This window comes from Rattus norvegicus, chromosome 1 (assembly GCF_036323735.1).
Source record: "Rattus norvegicus strain BN/NHsdMcwi chromosome 1, GRCr8, whole genome shotgun sequence".
In the NCBI taxonomy this organism is placed as follows: Eukaryota; Metazoa; Chordata; class Mammalia; order Rodentia; family Muridae; genus Rattus; species Rattus norvegicus.
Genome location: NC_086019.1, coordinates 211,161,168 through 211,187,909, shown reverse-complemented (window position 1 = coordinate 211,187,909; position 26,742 = coordinate 211,161,168). Strand labels below are relative to the sequence as shown.

General features: G+C 48.7%; 1 protein-coding gene across 3 annotated transcripts in view; it reads left to right on the top strand.

Moving 5' to 3' along the window:
* The window catches only part of Syt12 (synaptotagmin 12), a 31,036-nt gene that overhangs the window by 1,871 nt on the left and 2,423 nt on the right, over positions 1–26,742 (top strand). For 2 of the 3 annotated variants that reach the window (XM_039092039.2, NM_138835.1), the window contains 6 exon segments: positions 7,821–7,877; positions 15,688–15,881; positions 18,573–18,965; positions 22,037–22,252; positions 23,795–23,915; positions 24,929–25,062. In XM_039092039.2, the coding sequence (XP_038947967.1) occupies positions 7,844–7,877; positions 15,688–15,881; positions 18,573–18,965; positions 22,037–22,252; positions 23,795–23,915; positions 24,929–25,062 (1,092 nt within the window). In that variant the 5' untranslated portion in view covers positions 7,821–7,843. 3 annotated transcript variants of the gene reach the window in all.

Below are 26,742 nucleotides of genomic sequence, written 5' to 3'. Positions count from 1 at the left end.
TCATCCCCACCCCACCCCCATTTCCATCCTCTCTGAGCAATCTGAAATCTTTCTCAAGCAGCACAGACGAGTGGGAGCTTCCAGCCTGGGGTCCAAACCTGGCTTCATCCTACAAGGTGCTTGCTAGTGACTTGGGGGCAAGTCACTTCACACAAGTTCCTTTTCACACCTTGAAGAGCTGGAATCTCAGCGGCTAGGCCACCCCTCCCTACATTTCCAGGGCTGCCCTGGGAGCTCTGGAGTCTCCAGGGGCATTTCCTGAGCACAAGGCAAGTCCCCAGTACTATGCTGGCACATAGTAGGTGCCCAGTGTCAGCTGTCGCCCACCCCCAGCCAGTCTGTATTGTGGTTCCTGAGGGTGTCTGGAGTATGGCACCGGGATGTGGTTATCCAGAAAGTGCTGTGGGGGAGGGATGCACTTGCGCACTTGCAAAGCTTTTTCAAGCCTAAAGGACCCAGAAGAAACTCAGCCTAGAAGACTGGGGCTCCCATACAGCTCCTTCCTATCCTTATTACCTGCTGGTGTCAAGATAGAGATAAAGGGAGTCTCCACCCTGCTGGGCATGTGGGAACGCTGAGCAAGGAGCAGGGGCTAAAGTGTGGAGAAGGCTCAGGGTCCCTGGTTCTACACACAGAATTCCTTGAAAGTCATTTCTCTGACCGGCTCAGGAGGGAGCCTCTTCTGTGGTCTGATTCCAGCACAGTCGGATGTTGGTACTTCCCAACCATCCCAGTGACCTGCAAGGCTTGGTCAGCAGTCATCATGGTGGCCCAGAGCCTAGGCCCACAGCCATCATCTTTCGCTGATATGAAGCCCAGAGTTGCGATGTTGGGATGCGCGTGGCCCCCATCTTCCTCATCTATGAAATGGGGATCCAGTAATTTATTCATAAGCAGTCGGCACACAGCGGTGTGGAGGCAGCTGGGAAGGTAGGCAGGGGGGTAGCACAACTGTGAAGCAGGGGCTGGTCTCAGTGAACACTGCTCCATGCAGTGTAGACCTTGGGGCTGACTGTAGGCTGGGGTGAAGAGGGGTGCTTAAGGAGGAAGATGCACAGGCTTAGTTCCCATGAAGAGCTGGAGCAACCCCAGCTGGCCCCTGCTGTGTATCAGAAGTGCCAGCTCTGGCCACTGGCTGCAGTGGTCTTCAAGTGCCTTGTCAGCATCCTAGCCCTAGCCAAAGTGCCAACCTCTGGGCTGCCTATAGGAGCCCGCTGGTGTTTCCTGAGGAAAGATGGAGCCAAGGGTCTCTCAGGTCCTGAACAGAGCCATTAAGAAGGGCACTTGCTGCAGAGGCAGACCTGGGATGTTGTCAGCTCCCTATGTGGTGGCTGGGTCACATGGGGCCGGTTTACTGCCTTCTCAGAGCCTCTCTGCCCTCCACCTCACTTTAGGACAAGGATTTGCCCCAGTATCTTTAGGGAGATGAGGAAGGAAGTTCTGGGTAGGGGTGTGCAGAGCTAAAACCACTGTTGGCTTTGGGCAGCCACTTGACCTCTCTGAGCTCATCCCAAGTCTGTTTCTGAATAGGGTATTTCTAGCAGGCTGCAGGTTATAAGAGTGAACGGTGGGATGAGAGTGGCCAGGTCTGACCCCAGGAGCATGAGACTGTATTGTCATTGTCAGAGTATCTCCTCCCTTTTTCTCTTCCAGTACTGGGGATAGAACCCAGGACCTCACACATACTAGACAAGCGCTCTACCACTGACCCACACACCTCACACACACGCCCTCCTTTTTTTTTTTTCCTGAATTTCATTTTTAAATGAAAATTTCTCAGTCAAAAAAAGTTTTCTGAAGCCTGGTACTAGTGGCTCATGCCTTTAATCCCAGCACTCAGGAAGCAGAGGCAGGAAGATCTCTTGAGTTCAAGGACAGCCTGATCTACGGAGTGAGTTCCAGGACATCCAGAGCTACATAGTGAGACCCTTTCTTGAAAAACATTTTTAAAACAATAAACTCACCATATTTTGGGGCTCGGAGATAGTTTGACTGGTAAAATGTTTGCCAAGTACGAATCAGATTGAGTTCAGTCTCTAGCAGTCACACAAAAGCCGGCACTGGGGAGGCAGAGACAGGCAGTTCCTGGGGCTGACTTGTCAGACAGCCCAGCCTAAGCCTCGAGTCCAGGCCAGTGAGAGACCCCGTCTCAAAAGAAAAACAAAGTAGACAGCTCCCAAGGAAGGAAACCTGAAGTTGACCTCTGACTTCCACACCTACCTATAAACATACACCCGTCTACACACAATCATGCACATACACACATACAACAAAATTCAGGGGCTAGAGAGAGGGCTCAGAGGTTTAAGAGCACTGGCTGCTTTTCCAGAGGATCTAGGTTTGATTTGTAGCACTCACATACACTGTGGCTCACAACGGCCTATAACTGTAGTTCCAGAAGATCTGAGGCCCTCTTGTGGCCTCTGTGGGTACCAGGTACACACACACACACACACACACACACACACACACACACACACACACACACACACACACACACACACAGCACATACATACACACAGGCAAAACACCCCCCCACAAAGCCACAAAATATAATTCATTTAAATTTAAACAAAGAAAATGTGTTTGCAGGTTGACAGAGCTGCTCCCTCGGATGTTCTGTGCAGACTGAGAGCCAGGGAGCTCTTCCTGTGCTCTGGTTAAAGCCAATAACCACAGCATCTGCCATTTGCCAAGCCCTCCCATTCCACTCTTACAGGGTAGGCATGACCTGGAACTCCTACTCATTCTGCCTCCGCCTCTTGATTGCTGGGAGTGCAGGTGCCTTCTACCATGCTCAGTTTTATTCAGTGTTGGAGAGTCAAACTTCATGCATGCTAAGCAAGCACTCTTCTGACAGATCTGCATGCTAAGCCCAGTCATAAGCCCCTTTTCATGGACAGTACTACTGAGGCAGAGAGACAGAGACAGATGGAGACAAGGACAGAGAGACAGAGACAGAGAGACAGAGACTAAGAGATTTGTCTAAAGCCATGAGTCGGTGAAGGGGCTAATCTGAACTTCAGAGCTGACAGAGCTGGCTGCAACCATGGGGTTTGGGCTGGTCCCCTAAAGGATCTTGTACATCTTCCTGTTTCGTCCTCCCTTTCCTTAGGGAGCTGTACCCTGACTTCAGGCTGTTTGTAGCAGGGCTGGAAGCCCTTTCTGGAGGGTGCACTCATGCCTTCCCGATATCACAGTTCCCGTGGCAGAATAGAGGAAGTAGATATTTAGGACTGTGGGATCTGAGCTGAACCAGCCTTGGTCAACCCTCAAACCCCACATATACATATATAGCAAAAGCCAGAGCTTGAAACCCTCTGGGGTTCTGCGGGTACCATGCCTGCTGTTCCACACCTTGCTTAGTCTTTCCTTTGTGTTGCCAGCCTGTGCCAGGTGTGTGACAGGGAACCCTGCAGGCATTATCAGAACCACAGCAAGGCTGAGGCAGTCTAGAATGCGTGTGTTCTCGCACTGTATTTAGTGTGTCCAAAATCACATCTGTAGGCTGGGCCAGCCCAGACTTGTACAGCAAGCCATTTGAAACCTACAGTTCTCACTTTCTGGAAACCCTATGCCTATGCTCAGTAAGACACAGTGATTGGGAACTCAAAACCAGACAGCTGGATTGAATGCTTCTTAGCCATGTGGTACATTAGCTCCACAGCACTCTGGTCTACAGAACAAACATGATTCTAACGCCTTGCTAAGAGGGTTAGATGAGGCCAGCTATGCGCAGACGCTTAGAGCTGTGTTTGGTGCTTAGATGTGCCCGGCGGGGTTAGCTGTTAATATTATCGAAAGCCCAGGACTCACTCAAGTCAAGATAGGTGAAGTCTTTTTGTCTTAGCACTGCCTCCCATCACCATGACAACTCTTCTCTCATCAACGTGGGAGCAACATCAGGAGAACCAGAAACCAGGAACCGGCTACATACCCTCATCTGCCCTGCCTCACAAAGCTATGTACCCAAGACCTGCGTGCCCAGGACCAGCCTCTTGACTCCAAAGTCACATGCTATAGAGAACCTCCCACCAAATGCCTAAGGTTTCAGTTCTACTCTCTCACAGAACCCTGATCCCAAAGAAAGCCTGCAGAATGCATGGTAGGGTTGGTGACCCAAAGCCCAATGCACCTGAATCACGTGGACATTTGTGTGTATATGAATTGATTGTATTTAAAAGTCAACAAGCTGGGCATCTGGGCATCTGTTTGTAGTCCCAGCTATTCTAAAGGCTAAACGGGATCTCTTGAGCTTAGCAGTTTAAGGCCAGCCAGGGCAGCATAACAGACCCTGTCTCAGAATTAACGAGTGACTCCGTGGTATGCTTGAAGTCCCGGGTTCGGTCCCTAACATCAAATAAAACTGAGTGAAGTGGCATATACCTGTAACCCCAGGAGCTGAACAGAAGAGAAGGCAACTACATATGGAATCTGAGGCCAGCCTGGCCCATGAGACTATCTCAACAAAAAGTTAGATAATACATTTTAAACTCTTAGTGGCTGTAATCCTAGCAGTTGTGAGGTAGAGGCAGATAATCCTTGGATACACAGTGAGTCGGAAGCCACCACCTTAGACTACAGAGTGAGACTGCTTTAGAAACAAAACAAACAAAACGGGAGGTTGGTGAGATGGCTCACCCATGAAGGTGCTCACTGCCAAGCCTGATGACCTTAATTCAGTCCCTGCAGTCTACGCTAGTGGGAGTATAAAACTGATTTCAGCAACTTGTCCTCTGACCTTCACAAGTGCAAACAGACACAATAAAGTTTTTTTCCAATTATTCGTCCTTTTTTTTTCTTTTCTTTTTTTAGGAGCTGGGGATCGAACCCAGGGCCTTGAGCACTTGCTAGGCAAGCGCCCTACCACTGAGCTAAATCCCCAACCCCTATTCGTCCTTTTTAAAAGATCTATTTTATTCTTTTATGTGTATGAATGTGTTTTGCCCGTGTATCTGCCTCATGCATGTCTGGTGCTCTTGGAGGTCAGAAGAGGGTACCGGATCCCTTGGAACTGGAGTTCTAGCCACCAAATAGGTGCTGAGAATAAAGCCAGGTCCTCTGGAAGAGCAGCACGTGTTCTTAACCATTGAGCTGTCTGCCCAGCCCCCATCTGGTTTGTACCCAAGCAACTCTGGGAGGAAAAGGTTTATTTGGCTTTCAAATATTACAAATTTATTACAATCCAAGAGGAAAGCCAAGGCTGGAACTCAAACTGGGTGAGAACCTGGAGGCAGGAGCTAATGCAGAGGCCATGGAGGCATGCTGCTTACTGACTTGCTCCACATGGCTTGCTCAGCCTGCGTTCTTATAGAAGCCAGGACCACCAGCCCAGGGATGACACCACCCACAATGTGCTGGGCCCTCCCACACCAATCACTAACTAAGAAAATGCTCTGTAGTCAAATCTTATGGAGGCATCTTCTCAAGGTCCCCTTCTCTCAGATGACTATAGCTTGTGTCGAGTTGACATAAAACTAGACAGCACAAGGTGGAAGATTCAGATATACCCTCAGCCAAGCAAGCCCTCTACAGGTCTGACCTCTCCCTTTCTTCTCTTGCCTGGGACTTGCAGGCTCGGGGAGGGGTGAGAGATCAGCTCTTAGGAACTGCAAGGGAATCAATCCACCAGCAAGGTAATTTAGCCTTCTTTGCCTTTGAGTGAAATGAGTACAGTGCATTCTAGTCTCCCATCCCAGAACCTCTTCTCCCCACCCACTCACAATACATGATTAACTTCTTAGCAACAACAGTCGTAAAACAATAGTCACCCGAGTCCAGATAATGGCCTGCCTGAGCTCCCGGGTCTTAATCTAGAATAATTTATACCATCCCCCTCAGGGAAGGGTTGAGAGTAGAACACTGGGGGAATTCAGCCCTCTTGATTCTCCGCCCCCCAACTCTATGGGATCCTATGTTAAGGCACTAAGTGCTCTGTGCTGATGAGCAGTCTCTGTCCTACCTGGTGCTTGGGATGTCGAAGAGGCAGCGTTGGCAAATGCAGCAACGCTGGAGTGTTCAGGGAAATACTGGATCATGCTTAACATAAATTGTCTGAAATCGCTGTGCCCATTGGTATCCTATGCTCCATCTAGCCACCCTAAGTGAGTTTTAGACTTGTTAAAAAGAGACCTCTGGCTGAGCAGTGGTGGTGCACTCCTTTAATCCCAGCACTCAGGAGGCAGAGGCAGGTGAATCTGTGGCTTTGAGGCCAGCCTGGCCTACAGAGGGAGTTTTAGAACAGTCAGGGTTGTTCTGAACCTGTCTTGGAAAGAGAGAGACTTTAGCAGGCTGGGAAATGACTCAGGAGGAAAAGTGTCTGCTATACCAGCATGAAGATTTGAATTCAGACCCCTAGCACTCGTAGAAAAAGCAGGATGTGGCAAGTGATTGACAAGGGAAGGTTGGAACACAGGAGACTGGGGTCCCCCAATGACAGGAACAAGACAGGAGGATCTCAGGACTCTATCCTGACACCAACCCCTGTTTTCATATGGGCTTACAGGGGTTAGTGCACCTGCACACACATTCAAAAGGAGGTTTGAGTATCCAGGCGTAATTATGCACATATGTAAGACCAGTATTTGAGAAGTAAATACAGGAAGATCAGGAGTTCAAAGCCAGCCTTGGCTATATAGCAAGTTCAAGGCCAGCCTGAACTATATGAGACCCTTGTTTCAGCCCCTTTCCCAAAAAATCTTACATCATTTTGTCAGGATTCCATCATGAAGCCCAGACTGTCCTCAACATGGACGGGCATGAGGTAATTTTCCTACCTCAACCTCCTGAGTGCTGGGATTTCATGTACATACAACCGCGCCTGCGTTTATCCACTGTTTTTAAAATACCATGAACAAGAGCACCTTTGGATCCAGAGGTGGCAGTGCATGAGTATAACCCCCACACTTAGGCAGCAGAGGCAAGAAGATGGAGTCCTGGCAAGCCTGGGTCACTCAGTGATACCTTGTCTCAAGAAGATGGAGAAGGGCATAGGGGAGGAGGAGAAGAGAGAGGTGAAAAGGGGGGAGGAAGGACCAGATACTGTGGCTCAGGCCTTTAATCCCAGCACTGTGGAGGCAGAGGCAGGTGGATCTCTGTGACTTTCAGCCCAGCCTGGTCTACATAATGAGTTCCAGGACAGCCAGGGCTACTTAGAGAAACCCAGTCTCAAAAAAAAAAGTGGATGAGTGGGAGGTGGGGGTAGGAGAGATGTAAAAACTTAGGTTCAGTTTGTAGCACCCACGTGACAGCTAGCAATTATCAGTAACTCTAGTTCCAGGGGATCTGACGCCCTCTTCTGGCCTTCTTGAGTACTGCATGTACATGTGGAACAGACATACAGGCAGGCAAAACACCCAGACACAAGTTTTAAAACTTTATTTTAGGGTTGGGGATTTAGCTCAGTGGTAGAGCGCTTGCCTAGCAAGCGCAAGGCCCTGGGTTCAGCCCCCAGCTCTGAAAAAAAGAAAAGAAAAAGAAAACTTTTTTTTTTCAGAGAGAGGGTGAGTGTGTGTGTCTCACTGTGTATCCCTGGCTGATCTGGAACTTTCTTTGTAGACCAAATTGGCCTTGAACACACAGAGATCCTGTCTCCTCCAGAGTGCTGGAATTACAGGCCACCACATCCACCTTAATAATAAATTTCAAAAGAAGAGGAAGAGGTGGGGTGGGGAAGGAGGAATACACTAGAGGAGCAACCATTTTGGCCAAGTACGCCTGAGCAGCTGAATGTGAGCTCAAGTGACAGGCACACAGATGCCCCTGAGTTAGGAATGTGATGCTCTGAACCCTGCTCACAGCTGATTACTTTCCCTTCCAGTCCCTGTCACTGCAGGGGACGTCATGGCCGTGGACGTGACAGAATATCATTTGAGCGGTGAGTCTCCCAGATAAGACCTCCAAGGACAACAGCTTCTGGCAGTTACACCAAGCTTGGGATGGGAGGTGTCAGTGGGACTTGAGTAGCAGCCTTCTTCCTTAGGTCACATAGCCGTGGGACATCCTCCTGGGACCATCGGGGTCTCCTCTTTTCACTGCAATGACTTCTTTCTGTTTCTTGGTTTTGGTTGTGTGTTTCTGCTTGTTTCTTCGGCAAGGTTCCATGTAGACCAAGCTAGCTTCAAAAAATATTTTTCTGCATTGTGTGTGTGTGTGTGTGTGTGTGTGTGTGTGTGTGTGTGTGTGCTGTGCATGTGTGCCTGTGTGTGGGCATACATGGGGTTATACCTGTGCAGATGTGTATGTGCATTTGTTTGTATGTGTGTGTGCTATGCATGAATGCATATGGCACATACATAGGGCTTTGCCTATGCGTGTGTGTATGTGCTGTACATATATGCATATGGGTGGGCATACATAGAAGGTGCACTCATCATCTGCGTGGGTGGACACGTGGTGGCCAAGGTGGACGTCAGGGTCCGCCTTCCTTGCTCTTCCATCTCGTTCAGTGAGGCAGGCGGTGTCTTCAGTGAAACCAGAACATGGTGGTTTGATTCGTGTCGATAGTCCACTTGCTCTAGGGACTCTCCAACTCTGCTTTCCAAGGCTGGAATTGCAGGCGTCTGCTGTGCCCACCACACCAGTATTTACATGGGTTCTGGGGACCCAAACTCTCAGCCTCACACTTGCGCACTGAGTGCTTTGACCATGGCATCATCTCTCCAGCCCACAGCCTCGAACTCTCTAGGTAGCCAAGGGTGAACCTGAACTCACGATTCACCTGCTTCCACGTTCTGACCACTGAGATTACAGACATGCATCACACCGAGAAACCCTTCTCTTAAGGAGATTCCCTGCTTGACACAAGGGGTTTCCCGGGAGACCCTTGACCCACTATTCCCTGAGGATGCCTGTGGCATGGAATCCACTCACCCGGGGCTCCTCCTGGAGTCTGTCAACGTTAGACCACATTAGACTCACTCAGCTCCCTGTCTGGGACTCACCCTTGCCTTTCTCCAATGCTTCTATGCAGCCCTAAGTTGGGAGATGGTCAGGACACTCCAGGACACTCCCATAGCCCCCATTGCCATGTGGAGAATGGTGTCATGACTGAAACATGGCTGCCATCTTTCTTCCAGATCCCCCCCCCCCGCCACACACACAATGAGAGAGTTGAGCCTTAGTGTGGAAAGTGACAGTAACAGATCAGGATGTGATACTGGATTTCCTAACCACATAGTCTCGTGTTCCCTACCTCAACAGCTCTCACCCTAGCACAGGGCCCACTGGCCCAGGGCCAAACTTCAGGGTGTGGCAAGGAAAACCCTTCTCAGTCCCCAACCAAAGGGCCTCACTTTTTATCTTCAGCCCCTCTGGTCTTCACACAGAGAATGTGGTGTGGCCTTATGACAATGTCACACACCCCTCGAAGCTTCCAGCCTCTGTCGGTGCCATTCTGCACCTGACTGTTCTATCTGCTCTGCCTGGCTAAGCCCTTATGCCTTGGGCGGAAATCTATAGAGAGGGCTGATCCAGCCAGACAATCAGATTCTCCTCTGCCCTTTAGCTTCTGCATATGAAAAATAGTGATCTTACGGCTCTCAGGGCTCACAAGGAGCCAACATGTGGGAAGAGCTTAAGCAAAACCTAGCAAGTAGTGATTAGTAAGAGAGCTCTTCTCGGGCTAGGTATGTATGATAGCACAGGGCTTTGATCCCTGTATTCCAGAAACAAAGGCAGATGGATCTCTGTGGGTTCTAGGCTAGCCTTGTCTACATAGTGAGTTCCAGGACAGACAGGTCTAGAGAGCTGTTGTTAGAATTCCTCTCCTCCCTCATCTCATTTCTAGTTTAGACCTCACTTCCACAGAAGAGCCCACTGTCCCGCCTGCCATTTCATAAAACCAATCAATAAATATGTATTTATTGTCATCACATGTCACCTGCCTGGGGTTTTCTTGGCCTTACCCCAGCTCTGCTCTCCGACTCTGCCAATCAACACTGGGTCTTTGGTCCTCAGCATTTACACCCTCACGTGCAGGGTTGCCTGACTCTGCTGTGCCTCTGAATGCGCTCCTAGTCTGCTTGAGACTGTGGACCTCTCTTCTGAACTCTAGAGAGGCCCTTGCTCCTGCCTGGCCTGCTATGGCCTAGCTGGCCAGGTGCTTTCCCATATCACCCCCAGTGTGTAGACTCCAAGGACATTGCAGAGTCTTGGCAGGCCTGGGCCTGGGCCCCTCTGTAGATGTGTTGCTTGTGGCTTCAGTTGGCTCCCAAATTCCATTCTGTCGCAGGAAAAGTCTATACTTAGTAGGGGATGAATCCTTCCATACAGTCCCTTCCACTCTCTATAACTAAAAATGACTTAAACGCCTGAGCCTCTAGCCCCCATTTACCAAGTGCTGGGATTCCAAGGGTGTACAACCAAAATAAGCCTAGTCTTCCGAGCCCTTGTCCCTTTGCTGTGTGATTTTTTTTTTCACATTGAAATCATGTGGATGTATCATGTTGGAGAGTGATTTTCTTTTTTTCCTTAAAGCTGACAATAGGGGTAATGTCTCCTATAACCCCCATCCTCACGACTGAAGTCATCATTTGCAAAAGCCAATGACGTTCCTGCCTATGACAGAACAGCCAGCCCCCACCAGCTCCCTTGGTGGGACCTTCAGGATGTTCTCAGATCTCCTCTGTTATAAATAAGCCTGCGTGACTCACACTAGACATAACATGTGTTGGGTTTTTTCCCTCTCAAATAATACATCCTCTGGGGTGGGACCACTGAATGGGGAGGGAGGTGTTTGTCATCTCCACTCTCCCAGAGAGGCTGGCAGCATGGTCATATTCCTTGTAGCCAAGGTACCTGCACCCAGATGCTGCCACATCTCAGCTGTGTGGCTGTGTTAGTCTCTGGTTTCCTCTCCTGACAGCAGAGAGTGCTCCTTGCTGGAGGAATGCCTGACTGTAGGTTCTTTGGACGTCGGGGAGCAGAGAAAGGAGCCCCTCTGGTCCATAGGACTTTGTCCCCTCCCTCCCACTGGGCTCAGGTCCTTGGCCACCACTTCCTCTCTGCTGGCCACAACTCCTAGCCCCTGCTGCCCAGCCTGCCATACTTCCTTTTATTTTATTTTATCTTATGTGCATGGGAGTTTTGCCCGCATGTATGTCTGTACTACTTGCACATTTATGGTGCACACAGAGACCAGAAGAGGGAATCAGATTCCCTGAGACTAGAGTTGCAGGTGGTTATGAGCCACCATGTGTGTGCTAAGACTCAAACCAGCCTCCCCCGGAAGAGCAGCCAGTGCTGGTAACTGCAGAGCCTCCTGCCTTCAGCCTCCTGCCTTGTCTCTCGCTCTTGCTCACATCTCAGCCTTCCTGTACTCCCAGCATGATTTCCAGCATTCTGTCTGATGTGTCTATGTGCTCGCCTGGCCCCACTCTGACCTCTGTGCTACTTAAGCTCGGGAACGGGACCTGGGGCTCGTTCACTCAGTGGTGGCTCCTCTTGCCCATAAGGTGCTGGTGTGTCTGCACACCCAAGGTTTAGTGATCAGAACAATGCTGTGGGCATTATTTCTTGTTGCTTTATTTTGATGTATCCATTAGATCTCAGTTTCCATTCAGAGGAACCAATCTCTACCTTGCTGTTGCAAGGGAGCTAAGCCAGGTCAAGACCAGGCATGGCACTGGTTAGTACCCTGGTTCTATCCGGGGTCTGGCTGCTAGAGGTGCACCCCAAAACTACTTATTTCCAGCTTTGTGGCCTTGGGCAAGTTCTTTAGCTTTCTCAAGCCTCAGTTTCCCCCATTTGAGCTGAGTACAGTGTAGAACTGGAAATGGTTTGAGAGTCCTCTCTGTCTGTGTCACCTGCCACATGAATCCTCATGTCTTGGTGGCTTCCTTAGGGCATCAGAGCCATGTTCTTAAGCAGAGTGAGGTCAAATCTTTAAGCACATGTAGCCCTGTCATTGCCCACACACTATACAAGGTGAGGAATCACAGGAAATGGTTGAAGGAGCAAATTACTATGTGTGGGAACAGAGAGGTCCCCATGAAAACAGCAATGCCCATGGCACTGGAGGAAAAGAGCCTCTGAATTCTCTTCAGGCCAAGCACAGCCTGTGGCCACCTCGTGTGGAACTGGTGCATTGGCTTGAGGTTAGAGATTTACTGAGACATAAACTGCACTTCCATAAGCTGGGGGTTGCGGCTCACACTTGTAGTAACAACACTCAGGAGGCTGAGGCAGAAGGATCACAAGTCTGAGGTCAGCCTGAGCTACACAGTGAGACCCTGCCTCAAAACAAAACAAAATTCAGCTACTACACAATTACCTGGGCATGGCAGGAAAGGCCTTTAATCCTAGCATTGGGGGGGGGGGCACAGGATGATCAGAAATCCAACCTCAACTATGTGACAAGCTCAAGAACAACCTGGGTGGGAGGCATGAGACTCACTATGAAATTCACCTCTTTAAAATGTACATTGCAGGGCTGGAGAGATGGCTCAGCAGTTAAGAGCACTGGCTGCTCTTCCAGAGGTCCTGAGTTCAATTCCCAGCAACCATATGGTAGCTCACAACCACCTGTAATGGGATCTGATGCCTTCTTCTGGTGTGTCTGAACACAATGACAGTGTACTTATAAGGGGATAGCATTTAAAATGTAAATAAAAAAATTTTAAATGTACATTGCAGTGGCTTTAGATTAATGAGCAGTCAATGAATTTTGAGAATATTTTCATCATCCCAAAAAGAACTCAACTTTCCCCATTTACCAAATTGAAAGAGTTTTTTATTGTTTTTAACTGTATACGTGATGTGTGTGTGTGTTGTGTGTATTTCTCTCTGTGTGTATATTTCTCTGTGTGTATATCTCTCTGTTTGTGTATATGTCTGTGTGTGTGTGTCTGTGTTTGTCCCTGTCTGTCTGTGTGTGTGTATATATATATATGTGTATATCTGTGTGTGTGTATGTCTGTGTGTGTATGTTTATATGTGTGTATATGTCTCTGTGTGTGTCAATGTTTTTCCTGTGTGTGTGAATGTCTTTCCTGTGTGTGTGTGTGAATGTTTTTTCTGTGTGTGTGTTTGTGTGTATGTGTGTGTGAATGTTTCTTCTGTGTGTGTATGTATATCTGTATGTGTATGTTTCTCTGTGTGTGTGTGTGTGTGTATATGTATATATGTGTGTGTATGTGTTTGTTTCTCTGTGTGTGTATATATATGTATATATGTGTGTGTGTGTATGTTTCTGTGTGTGTGTGCGTGTGTGTGTGTGTGTATGTATATGTCTGTGTGTTTGTCAATGTTTTTCCTGTGTGTGTGAATGTCTTTCCTGTGTGTGTGTCTGTGAATGTTTTTCCTGTGTGTGTGTGTGTGAATGTTTCTTCTGTGTGTGTGTATGTATATATGTGTGTATGTTTCTCTGTGTGTGTGTGCGTTTGTGTGTATATATATGTATATATGTGTGTGTATGTATGTATGTTTCTCTCTGTGTGTGTGTATATATGTATATATGTGTGTGTATGTATATATGTGTATGTATGTGTGTATGTTTCTCTGTGTGTGTATATATATGTATATTTGTGTGTGTATGTTTCTGTGTGTGTGTGCGCATGTGTGTGTATATGTATACATGTGTGTATATGTTTCTGTGTGTGTGCGCATGTGTGTGTATATGTATACATGTGTGTGTATATGTTTCTGTGTGTGTGTGTGTGTGTGTGTGCGCGCGTTTGTGTGTAGGAAAGCACTTGATGTTAGGTGTCTTCTTCCATCTGTCGCTCTCTACCTTATTTCTTGAGGCAGAGTCTCCTCCTCAGCCTGGCCAGTTGCTAGACTGTCTGGTCTGCACGCCCCAGAGACCTACCTGTCTCTGCTCCGACAGCACTAGGGCTACAAAACGTGAGCCGCCACACCTGGCTTTACGTGGGTGCTGGGGATCTGAACTCAGGTCTTCATGTTAGGACAGCAGGTCCTTTATTGCTTGTGCCATCTCTCCAGCTTCTTAAAAGGGTTCTTATACAGCTGTCCTCGGTATCCTCAGGGACTCCATTCCTGGACCCCAACTAAATACCAAAACCCACAGGTGATCAAGTTGATGATGCAGCATTTGCGCAGTACCTACCCAGGTCCTTCTGTGTACTTTAAGCCAACTCTATAAGGTAATGTCAATCCTATGTGAATATCTGTCACCCTGCTCATTAAGGAAATAAAGACCAAGGAAAAATGAGTTGGTTTGAAGTGTGACAGACACAGCCTGACTGCATGGCACACAATCCAAGATGAGTTGAGGCCATGTGGGCAGAAGCCATAGCACACAGAGGCTGACTGTAGGCAAAATTATGCAACATGTGGTCTCTGAGACCAACATAGAGCAGCCACCAGGATGTCCTCGGGGTTCATCTACTTTCTGGTGTTTTGTTTTTGGCCTTGTTATTGCCAAGTAGCATTCCATGGGTGAGTGCGTCACTTTCTGGTTTAACCACTCACCAGCTGATAGACATTGGGTTACTCTAGGTAAGGCTTAAAGCACAGATGGAGTCATTTCTTTTTCTCCTCTCTTTCCCCTTTCCCAAGACTGAGGCCTGAGAGGTAGCTGACCATCGCGTGAGGCCTTTCATCTGCTCTGGCCAGGTCTCCCTGTAGAATGGCTTTGTGAAAGAAGAGGCAGACGCAGAGAGCTCAAGAGAGTGTCTAGACTGGATGTGGTATAATCCCATTCACATAATCCTAGCACCTGGAAGGCTGAGATAGGAGAATTGCCTAGGATTTAAGGCTATCCTGGGCTACATAGCAAGACTCTGTCTTAAAAAAGAAGAAGAAGAAGAAGAAGAAGATGAAGAAGAAGAAGAAGAAGAAGAAGAAGAAGAAGAAGAAGAAGAAGAAGAAGAAGAAGAAGAAGAAGAGGAAGAAGAAGAAAAAGAAGAAGAAGAAGAAAGGAGCTCTGAATCTGGAGAACCTCACACCAAGTCTTATAGTAACAAGCATAAAAAAATAAAATTTTTAAACTAAAAGTTTTGATTTTTAAAATTTTTATTTACTGCATGTGTATCTGTCCATTATTCAGTTATGACTGCATATGTGTGTCCATGCACGCCATGGTACTCATGTAGAAGGCAGAGGACAATGTGTGGAATTGGTTATGTTCTGCCACCACATGGTGTTCTTAGGGATCAAGTTCAAGACACCAGTCTTGGTGGCGAGCTCCTTTACCGGATGAGTCATCTTGCTGACCCTCCCCCAGTTCTCCTCCCAATAAAAAAGTGTTTAGTATGTAAGTATCACTAGGTAGGGTGATACACTTGGAAGGTAGAAGGAGAATTAGGAAGGAGCTAAATCATCTCAGCTACACAGCAGGCCAGCCTGGGCTACATGAAATCCTGTTAAAACAAACTAACAGAAAACATGGGCTTAGGGGGTGTCTCAGTCAGGAAAAGGCTGCCATGTCATTATGAGGACGTGTGTATGATCCCCAGTGTCTGTGTGAAAACAAGGATGGCATGAGTTTGTAATCCCAGCACTGGGGAGGCAGAGACACAAGGATCCCTGGGGCTTGCTGGCCGGCTAGCACGACGAGGTTCCAATGAGAGAACCCGTCTCAAGAATTAGGTGGATGGCTTCTGAAGGAACACTATTTAAGGTTGACTTTTAGCCTCCACGGTAAAAAAGAGCCAATCAACTTTTACCCTGGGTCGAGGGGGCTGTGATCCATGACCCACAAATGACAGGCTGTTCTTGTTTTGCAGTCATCAAGAGCCCCCCAGGCTGGGAGGTGGGTGTCTACGCTGCTGGGGCCCTGGCTCTGCTTGGCATTGCAGCTGTGAGTCTGTGGAAGCTCTGGACGTCGGGGAGTTTCCCCAGCCCCTCCCCGTTCCCTAACTACGACTACAGGTACCTGCAGCAAAAATATGGAGAGGCCTATGTGGAGGCTAAGCTGAAGGTGAGACCGCTCCTGCAGATCCACATCCCCCCGTCCATTCTGAGGGCCGGCCTCTTGGCCTGCCCCCTCTTGATTAATATCCCCCTGTGAATGGGGATCCAGCCTCTCTTAGACCCCTGCAGATAGTCAACTCCTCTACTTATGCTTCTTGAGTAAATGTTTGACATTGACTAATTGATCGATCACATTTTAAAATACTATCACTTGGGCTAGTTAAGGAGGCTCAGTGAGTGAAGGCATTGGCCACCAAATCTGACAACCAGAGTTTGAGCCTGGAGACCCACATGGTGGAAGGAGAGAAGTGGCTCCTGAAAGTTGTCCTCTGATCTCACATGCACAGACTATGATGTGAGTGCCTGCACACATTCACACTAAATCAATAAATATAATTTTTAAAAAGTTATCAAAGAGGGGCTGGAGAGGTGGCTCAGCGGTTAAGAGCACTGACTGCTCTTCCAGAGGTCATGAGTTCAATTCCCAGCAACCACATGGTGGCTCACAACCATCTGTAATGAGATCTGGTGCCCTCTTCTGGCCTGCAGTCACATATGCAGGCAGAATACTGTACATAAAAAAGTTATCAAAGAGGGGGAGGGATTAGGGGGATGTTTGCCCGGAAACCGGGAAAGGGAACAACACTCGAAATGTAAATAAGAAACACTCAATTTGGGGCTGGAGAGATGGCTCAGCGGTTAAGAGCGCCCGACTGCTCTTCCAGAGGTCATGAGTTCAATTCCCAGCAACCACATGGTGGCTCACAACCATCTGTAAAGAGATCTGATGCCCTCTTCTGGTGTATCTGAAGACAGCTACAGTGTACTTATATATAATAAATAAATAAATCTTTAAAAAAAAAAAAGAAACACTCAATTTAATAAAAAAAAAGTTATCAAAGGCATGGAGAGACTGGTGTGGAAGCCCAGGGTTAATTTAAAGAAATGACAATCTCACATACTCTAAGGAATGCCACTCAACATTAATGTTTTCCTTTGCTATAGGTTTTTTTTAAAGAATTTATTTTATTTTATTTATTTTATTTATATGTAAGTACTCTGTAGCTGTCTTCAGACTCACCAGGAGAGGACATCGGATCTCATTACAGATGGTTGAGAGCCACCGTGTGGTTGCTGGGAATTGAACTCAGGACCTCTGGAAGAGCAGTCAGTGCACCTAACCCCTGAGCCATCTCTCCAGCTCTTGTATTTTTTTAAGAGAAAGGATTTTGGTTTTGTTTTGTTTTTTTACATTTATTTATTTATGGGTGGTTAGGCACATGTGTGACATACGTGTGTGGAGGCCAGAGCACAGTGTGTAGGAGACAGTTCTCTCCTTCCATCCTGTGGTCACTGGGAATCCAACATAGGTCATCAGACTTGGTGGCAGGAACCCATACTTGCTGAGTGATCTCTCCCACCTTTGTCTTCTGTCATCTTTTGAGGTAACTCAATCACTACTGAGTGACTGTACCCTGGGGTTCTTACGTCCTCTTCTTCTGGACACATCGACTGTTGTTGTTGTTGTTGTTGTTGTTGTTGTTGTTGTTGTTGGGACCATAGCTCAGGTACCTGAGGTTGACCTTGAACTCCTGAACCTTCTGTTTCTACCTCCCAGTTTTTGGGATTCTGCAGAGAGGATCGCGATCTCTCTCTTCTCTCTCTCTCTCTCTCTCTCTCTCTCTCTCTCTCTCTCTCTTTCTCTTAATTTTTTTATTAGATATATTTCTTTACTTACATTTCAAGCATTATTCCCCTTCCCGGTTTCCTGTCCATAAGCCCCCATTCCTTCCCCTCCCCCTCCGAGAGGATCTCTTATAAGCACAACCTGTCAGTAAAAAGGCTGATGGCCTCGGTCCCCAGCTCTGAAAAAAAGAAAAAAAAAGAAAAAAAAGCTGATAGCCAATGAGCTGAGGCAACAAAGAGGAGCTAGGACATTGGCAGGAAGGGAGAGGATTCTGGAAAAAGTAAGGGATAAAAGAGAGACACGAAGAGAGTTATAGGGAGAGGAAAAGGGAGATGGGGGACAACTGAGGAAGCTGAAAGAGAAATGCTGGGAGATTCAGGGATCTGGGTGAGACACTGAGGAGATGCTAAGGAAGAATCGGACCAGGGCTGAAGAGAGGTAACTAACCAAATGGTAGGCATAGAATAGTCTGATTGGGTTAAATAAGTTATGAGCTCGTCAGAGAATGAGCCAAAGCTTGTGGCCAACACAATCAATAAGAATTAGTCTCAGAATTGTTGTTGTTGAGAACTAAGTGGCCAGGAGGAAAAACCAGATTTATAGTTTTTACAGGATTATGTACGTGTTCCTCCAGACCCGGCTTTTCCTTCTTATAAGTGTCATTGCAGTTGACATTTTTATGTAAGGAGTTTTGTCACAATAATAAACAGTCTGAGAAAATGCCTTCCTCCATTCTGCTTAAGGGGAGAAAAGTAAGCTAGTCGTGCTGGTGCACGACTGTCATCCCAGCACTCAGGGAGTTAAAGTTGGAGGATCACCAGTTCCAGGCCAGCCTGGAATACTAGCAAATTCCTGTCTGAGAAAGAGAAAGAGAAACAAAGTGGCCTGAAGTGCCGGTCCCTCTGTGCTGGTTTTGTGAAACAAACCAGCAACGGGCATCTCCTTGCTGTCTCCTAGAGATAGTGCCTCCAACCCATGTGATGCTTCCCTGACCCTTTTGTTCACCCTCAGCGAGTCCCTCCTTGGAATGCCCAGCGGACCACCACTCGGGGACCACCCAGCCGCAAAGGCAGCCTCAGTATAGAAGATACCTTTGAGAGCATCAGTGAGCTAGGACCCCTGGAGCTGATGGGCCGGGAACTGGACTTGGCTCCCTATGGTACTCTCCGCAAGTCACAGTCGGCTGACTCTCTGAATTCCATCTCCTCTGTGAGCAACACCTTCGGTCAGGATTTCACCCTGGGCCAGGTGGAGGTGAGCATGGACTATGATGGAGCTTCCCACACCCTCCACGTGGCGGTGCTGCAAGGCAAGGACCTCCTGGAGCGCGAGGAGGCCACCTTCGAGTCCTGCTTCATGCGTGTCAGTCTGCTGCCAGACGAACAGATCGTGGGCATCTCCCGGGTAAGTGGGGCTGGGATAGAGAGGAATACTGTGCCCGCCCCCTGAAACCCTCCTGGGAAGCCGACTTCTGGGCTGGAGGGCAGATCTGCAGTACCAGACAAGATGACAGGGGGCGCTGGAGAGCAGACCAGAATGTGTATCCAGAGTAGCATGGCCATGCATAGAACCTTTGTGTTCCCACTGTGTATAGATTTCAATCTTCCTACCACTCAAGGACAGTGGGTTACTGTCCACCTCCACATCTGTCAGCATGGAGTCTTGGCAAGAAGAAAGATGGCCGGCTCACTTGGCATTTGGCTGATCTGGGAGAGAGCTCAGTGACAGACTTATTTGCTTTGGAATGGATGGTGGAGGGATGGCCTCGGTGTCAGTACGGTTGCATGAATTTGCTCATAAGAATGTAGGGGCCCGGGTTGGGGATTTAGCTCAGTGGTAGAGCGATTGCCTAGCAAGCGCAAGGCCCTGGGTTCGGTCCTCAGCTCGGGGGGGGGGGGGGGGAGGGAAGAATGTAGGGCCCACCCCAGAGAGTGAAAAAAGCATGAGAGGAAAGTGAGTTTCTGGACCCCAAATAAAAAAAGCTACCTTTGGGGGTTGGGAACTTAGCTCAGTGGTAGAGGCCCTGGGTTCGGTCCCCAGCTCCGAAAAAAAGAAAAAAAAAAAAAAAAGCCACCTTTGTAGGAGCTGTGTTCTGTTGTGAGAGGGTGTGGTCAGCCCCTCCACCCCCTGAGAAACTGAAGACAAGCTTTGAAGATTAAACACTTGATCTCTGATCTCTATTTTCTTCTGGTGACCCTGGTGGCTCACCCTGCTGGAAGCAGGAGACCAAGGAAGCTGGCCATGGCCCTTGACTGTTAGGACCCTCAAGACCGAGTTCTCAGCACAAAGATTTATTTTTCCCATTTATTTGACAGAGGGCAGGGAACAAGAAGCAAATACAGAAGATAGAAGGTGAGGGAGAAGGGGAAGAGAACGAGGGAAGGAAGGGTTAGTATTTGTTCCAGAGGATGAGGGACTGCCTCTGGAGAGAAGACAGATGGGATACACACGAACACAATGGTATTTTATAAAGGCACAATGGGGAAACCCCGGGTTAGGCTGAGGTGTCTAGTTTTAATTGGCCGTGTTAATTAGGGCAGCCGAAGGGGGCTTTCAATTGCTGGACTTAAATACTTTGATAGCTGGACCTCAGTAGTCACCCTTAGGAGGAGGGAGTGGACAAATAAGGGAATAGACCTTGGTGGCCAGCTTTAGGAATGTAATCTAACAGTGTTTAGCAGGGCAGAGGGTCACGGGGGAGAAAGGCAAGGCCTGCCAGAACCATGTTCACCACATTCAAACTGGCCAGAGTCCCTTCATTGATGGTTAGCAATCAAGAGGAAAGGAGAGGTTGGATCGGACAAGAAGACCACAGAATGCTTCCAACGTGCCTCACCCTGACAGGCACACCCCACTGCCCAGCAACAGGCTGGTAGGAGTCCAAGCCCTCTGAGATGGGCCAGGTTAACTCTCAGTGATCGGTGCCCTGCAGGACCAAGGGCCTTCTGTGCCTAGTCACCTTTACCACACTGAACATAGCCGGCCTCAGTAGTAGATATTCCACGCCCCCCCCCCATAACTCTAGAAGAGCCTAGAACTAGCCACCGGCTCTTAGTACATGGGGTGCGAAGGGGGTGATCCAGTTTCCTACTAGAACAGCAGTGGGTGGTTAGGAGTCAGGCTAAAATCTAAGTTCCACCTTGGCCTGGCATATGACCTTGAACAAGTCACTTAAGCAGCTGCCTTCAGATTCCCCATTCGTCAAGTAAGCGTCATGATTTTGGAAATGGCCTGGGTGTATGTATGCACAGTGCCTAACTCGGCCCTTGGGAGGCGATCTGTGGCCGTTCTCAGGACCACGAAGAGCTGCTGTCAAGCCTGACACAGCTATGGTGCTCTTGGTCTGAGCCATGTGAAGGTTTTTGGGTGACTCCAGATATGTCCTTTGAGGAGGGACATTGGTGGGCAGGAGCTTGAACTGAGGCAGACCACTGTGTAGACAACTCGGCTCCATATTTCTTTTGGGGGAGGGGGGGGTTGCAGTTGCTGCAGAAAGAAGCTCCCAGAGCCTGGCAGAGACCAGTGAGATCGAAGTAGCTAGAAGCTAAGCAGGGTTTGTTCCTAGAATGGCAGGCTTCATGACATCACAGCCTAACAGTCTAACTGTGGAGATGGGGTGTTGCCTCCAGGCCATGCAACCCCCTCAGCATCAGAGAATGTGCCAGGGATGAGAGCCACTGTCTAAATACCAGCGTGCAGTGACTCAGGCGGCCCCCCACGGAAGGGCAAGCAGAGCCTCCCATGCACCTTCCCTGAAGACTGCCCACAGCTTCCTGAGAGGAAGTCAATGGCATCCAAAAGCTGGGGAATGAAGCATGCCCAGCCCTGCCTGTCACTCCATCCATCTGTCATTCTGTCCACTCATCCATCCATCCTGTGACAATCAGGAAGGTTCTGCCAGGCTCCGCAGGGCACTGTGGCATTAACGGCTCGTTACTGACAATTGTGTAGCTCCTACTGCATGCCTGCCCCCAAGGCTGTGCTGAATCTGGCAGACGGGAGAGACAGAGAGCAGGTCTGTCACAGCCTCTTGTGAGGATGAGGATTACTAGGACTCCATTATGGAAGCGTCTAATGCCAGGCCGAAACAGGAAGACGGCTAAGTTCAAGACTAGTCCAGGCAAAATAGTGAGTTCCAGACCAGCCAGAGCTGCATAGTAAGATCCTGGCTGGAAAAGGGAGGAGGTCTCTGTGAGTCCGAGGCCAGCCTGGTCTACATAATGACCAGGTTACATAGTGAGACCCTGTCTTAGAAAAGGAAGGGGGGGAGGTGCGGTGTGGAGGCTCGTGCTCGTAATCCTAGCATTCTGGAGTTGATGGCAGGAAGATCAGGAGTCCATCCTGACCTGTGTGAGAGCCAGTCTGAAAAGAAAGCAAAGTCAAAAAAACAAACCTTCATGGCTGAGCCGAAAAAGAGGAGCAGAGCTGAGATGGTGGGTGCCAGGAAGCCCCTCCACGACCCCTTCTTTCTATAGATCCAGAGGAATGCCTATTCCATCTTCTTCGATGAGAAGTTCTCTGTCCCCCTGGACCCCACAGCCCTGGAGGAGAAGAGTCTTAGATTTTCTGTGTTTGGCATCGATGAGGATGAGCGGAATGTGAGCACCGGCGTGGTGGAGCTGAAGCTGTCTGTTCTGGACCTCCCGCTGCAGCCCTTCAGTGGCTGGCTGTACTTACAGGACCAGAATAAGGTATCGCCTGCTTTTGCCCACTGGTTCACCCGAGGAGAAAGTACCCTCACCCATTTCCTGGAGAGATGCCACTATCCTGTCCCTCAACCTGGACCCTGACAGCATTAGAATAGAGAAATGGTCCCAAGTCACACCCTAGGGAAGCCACTCACTGCATGTGCTGACAAAAACATTATAGACACCACTGTTTACAGGTCTTTCAATTTTTTTATTTTACACTCTATTTATTTATTTACTGTGTTTTCTGTGTGTATCATGCACAGGCATGCATATACCCAGAGAGAATGCATGTGGAAGTTAGAAGACAACTTGTCTTCTACAAGTTGATTCTCTCCTTCACCATGTGTCTTGTTGGTTTTGAACTCAGGTCACTGGGGTTACTGGCAAATGCCTTTACCCACTGTGCCATCCCCAGCCCTCTTCTCAAGTCTTGTTTTTTTCTTTTTTAAAATTTTCTATATTATTTAATGTCTGTATGAGTACACAGTAGCTGTCTTCAGACACACCAGAGGAGGGCATCAGATCCCATTACACATGGTTGTGAGCCACCATGTGTTTGCTGGGAACTGAACTCAGGACCTCTGGAAGAGCAGCCAGTGTTCTTAACTGCTGAGCCATCTCTCTCTCCAGCCCTCTATTTTATTTTTTTAACATTTATTTATTTTCCTTCCTTATTTTTTGGGGTTTTTGAGACAGGGTTTCTCTGTGTAGCCCTGACTGTCCTGGAACTCTCTATAGACCAGGCTGGACTCGAACTCACAGAGATCTGTGTGCCTTTACCTTCCGAGTGCTGGGATTAAAGGCATGCACCACCACCTCCTGGATATTTATTTTTATTCTTTATTTTATTTACTTATTTTACCTTACGAGTGTTTTGCCTGAATGTATGTGTGTGTCCGTGTGCACACCTCATGCATGCCTAAGGGAGTCAGAAGAGGGTGCCTAGTTCCTTGGAACTGGAGTTACAGATGTGTGGGAGCTGCCTTGTGGGTGCTGGGAACTGAACCTGAGCCCTCTGGAAGAGCACCCGGTACTCAGCTGCTGGGCCGTCTCTCCAGGCCCTCATCTCAGTGGTACTGGAATCATCAGAGGCTCTACTCCTAGAAGCTACTGGCCTGAAAGTGGGCTGTTTCAGACCGAGGCCAAGCTGAAGCTTACTTTTAGCACTGTAACAATGCCAGGGAACATTATTACTTAGGCAAATGCTGTGAGCTTGGATCTCTGTGCACGAGTCATAGACTGTTTTCCTCAGCCCACAATGAGGGAACAGAACTGCATCTGATTGATGCACTTGACAGGCAGCCTCTGGGCCTCCTTCCAGGACGTGCTCTCCACTCAGAGTAAGGAGGGTCTGTGGATGCTCCCTTGTATGGGTGGGTTGTCCTTTTTTTCAATCCTGTCACCCCGATGTCTAGGTTTGAGTTATCCCAAAAGCAGCAATTTTCCAATGGAGAAGGAATCATCCACCTCCCACCCACCCCTGCCCCAGACCTCTTGAAGCTTGGAGGACAGAAGACTTCTGAGCCATTCCCCTCTCCACAGGCTGCTGATGCTGTGGGAGAGATCCTGCTGTCCCTCAGTTACCTGCCCACAGCGGAGCGGCTGACTGTGGTTGTGGTGAAAGCCAAGAATCTCATCTGGACCAATGACAAGACCACAGCAGGTGAGGGCCTGTGTACTCAGCTCTTCCATGAGGCTCTGGGGAGCTGTCATGTTATGAGCAGGTATGGGGCACAGCGCCAGAACCCCCTGTGGCTTTAGCTAAGCTCAGGAACCAGGCACAGTGGAAGGTTAATTCAGTTACAGAAAGAGTAGACCCCTGGAGGGTGACAACAGCCCAGAATGTGGAGGGCAGAGTACAGGGGAAACTGAGGCTCTGGGCTGTGGCACAGGGTAAGAAATGGAGGGTGAGCATCCATTCATCAGAACTTAAGCTCAGAGATGAGGAAGCAGCCCAGAGACGCTGAATCTCTAGATGCCAGGAATCTATTGGACTTGACATCCTAGGGCCTCAGGCAATAGGGTGTTGGTTTTTAAAGCAAAATCTCAATCGTTTGATTTCACCAATAAAGTCCCAGGAGCCAGACGCAGGGGAGAAAGCCTGCTGGTTCAGAGAGGCAGAGAACGCACCCAGCTGACCTTCCTCCTCCGCCAGTTCCCACTAGGAATTCCCGCCCCTCACTCAACAGACCTCTCAACCAACCTTCTTCAAACTCAGTCCCTTCCTTCAGTGTCCTGTGCATCTCTCTGTCCGTCCTTGAGACTTCCTCTTTCTCTCTCCGTTTTTTTCTGAATGATCCTCTCTCCACTTCCTGTCAACTGGTTGCTTGCTCTCTCCCGAGATCTTAACCTATGGTTGACTTTATTTAATCCTATTGACAATAGCCAGAAAGCTCGTGGATTAAAGGTGTGTGCTAGGGCTGAGCCACACCACAACTGGAAACAGTCGCTTTTCCCCAGTAACTAACACTGCCCCCGGGTTCCCCGTATGATCAAAGATCCTGCAACGGTAGGGAGATTTGGTGTCTCAGGGCTGTACACTGTCAGGCTCTGCACCCAGTGACACAGGTCTGCTGTCTGCGCTCTGGTTACTAATAGAATGGGAATCTGCAGTGGGCTTTAGAGATAACAGCAGTAGCCAGGCTCACTGAGCCTCTCGCCTCTTCCTGCCTGTAGACCCCTTCGTCAAAGTGTATCTGCTGCAGGATGGGAGGAAGATGAGCAAGAAGAAGACGGCGGTGAAGAGGGATGACCCCAACCCAGTGTTCAATGAAGCCATGATCTTCTCAGTACCAGCCATTGTGCTTCAGGTGAGGTGGACTGGATACTCACAGGACTGGGCCACTGTACCCCTCCAGTGTTGCCTTTTGAGACCTCAAGTCTACCCTCTTCTAATTAATCATTGACTGAGCCTGAGACTAGGTGTCAGCCCTATGGTGAGGGTTGGGGACCCAAGCACTACTTTCTTGATGCCTATGAAAGACAGACAGGGGAGTCCCCACTTTGTAATTGGGAGATTCCCCAGGATTAGTGTCAGGGGAGGCTTTCTGCACAAGGGGACAGCTAAGCTGAGCTCTGAGGAAGAGGGCTCCCAGTAGAGGACCTGCACTGCTTGACGATGAACTAGAAGCATCCCCGAGGCCCAGGCTGTAGGCCTACACCTTCAGAGTTCCTACTGCAAGGGCCCTGCTGAGACCTCATCACTACAACCAGTTGGTGATGCACACCTTTAATCCCAGCACTCAGGAGACAGAGGCAGGCAGATCTCTGAGTTTGAGGGCAGCCTGGTCTATAGAGTGAGTTCCAGGACAGTCAGAGCTATACAGAGAAACCCTGTCTCAAAACAACAACATAAAAGAAATTCCTCTAGCCCTTGATCTAAAGTCTGCTGTGCAGCCCAGGGACTGTGCAGGCCATCTAGTCAGTCCCCTCTTGGAAGTGCTCTGGGGATTTCTTCTGTTTTTCAGTATTGATGATGAACCAAGGCTTGGTGTATGCTACACAGGCAGTTTACCATTGAGCCAACCTATAAGTCCCATAGTTTGAAAGCTACATGTCAACCTCACTTTGGGTGTCCCAAAACTAGGAATCCAGGCAACATCTCAGCATGTCTGGCTGGTCCGGGGATCCTAACCCTGTTCCTTACTGGACAGCCCACCCATTTGATTCCTGCTTTTGCTGTGTTTACCAAAATGCCACTTTTCTCTGGCCTCCAAAAACTGAAGCTGTTGGGGGACTAGGTAAGATCAGTTAAGCCAATGTCTCAAATATGTTCTTACTGAACCCTAACCCTCAGCTGTGATCAAGCTGTGACAAGCCAATGCCAGTAACAGTGAGGGCCGCTGTAAGTGCTCTAATAACAGGCAAGGACCAGCCACACGTTTTCTTCTCTGTTTTTAGGTCCCCTGCCCTCCACCTACATGTTTAACTAGCTTTCTTCCTAGAAAAGCCCTGTGAGGTAGGAAATGCTGTCACATTTTAAAGACAAAGAAGTAGGTAGCAAAGGCCCAAGTCCTGGCTGGGGTGTAGCCAGATGCTAAAACACTTGCTTAACACATACAAGATCCTGGGATGCCAACACACACACACATACACACACACCCTCATAAACCAGGCATGGAGAAGCACTCAGGAGGTGGAAGCAGGGGAACCGGAAGTTCAAGGCCATCCTCCACTCTATAGGGATTTTGAGGTCAGCCTGAACTAGTACCAGCAAGGCAGTGGTAGCACAGGCCTTTAGTTCCAGCTCGGGAGAAGAAAGCAGGCTGATCTCTTATGTGTTTGAGACCATCTTGGTCTACATAGTGAACTGCAGACTAACAAGGGCTACATAGTGAGACACTATCTCATAGACAAAAGCAAAGGGCTGGAGAGATGGCTCAACAGTGAAGAGCACCAGCTGCTCTTCCAGAGGACCTGGGTTCAGTTCCTGGCACCCACATGGTGGCTCACAACCACCTGTAACTCTAGTTCCAGGGTATCCAGCACCC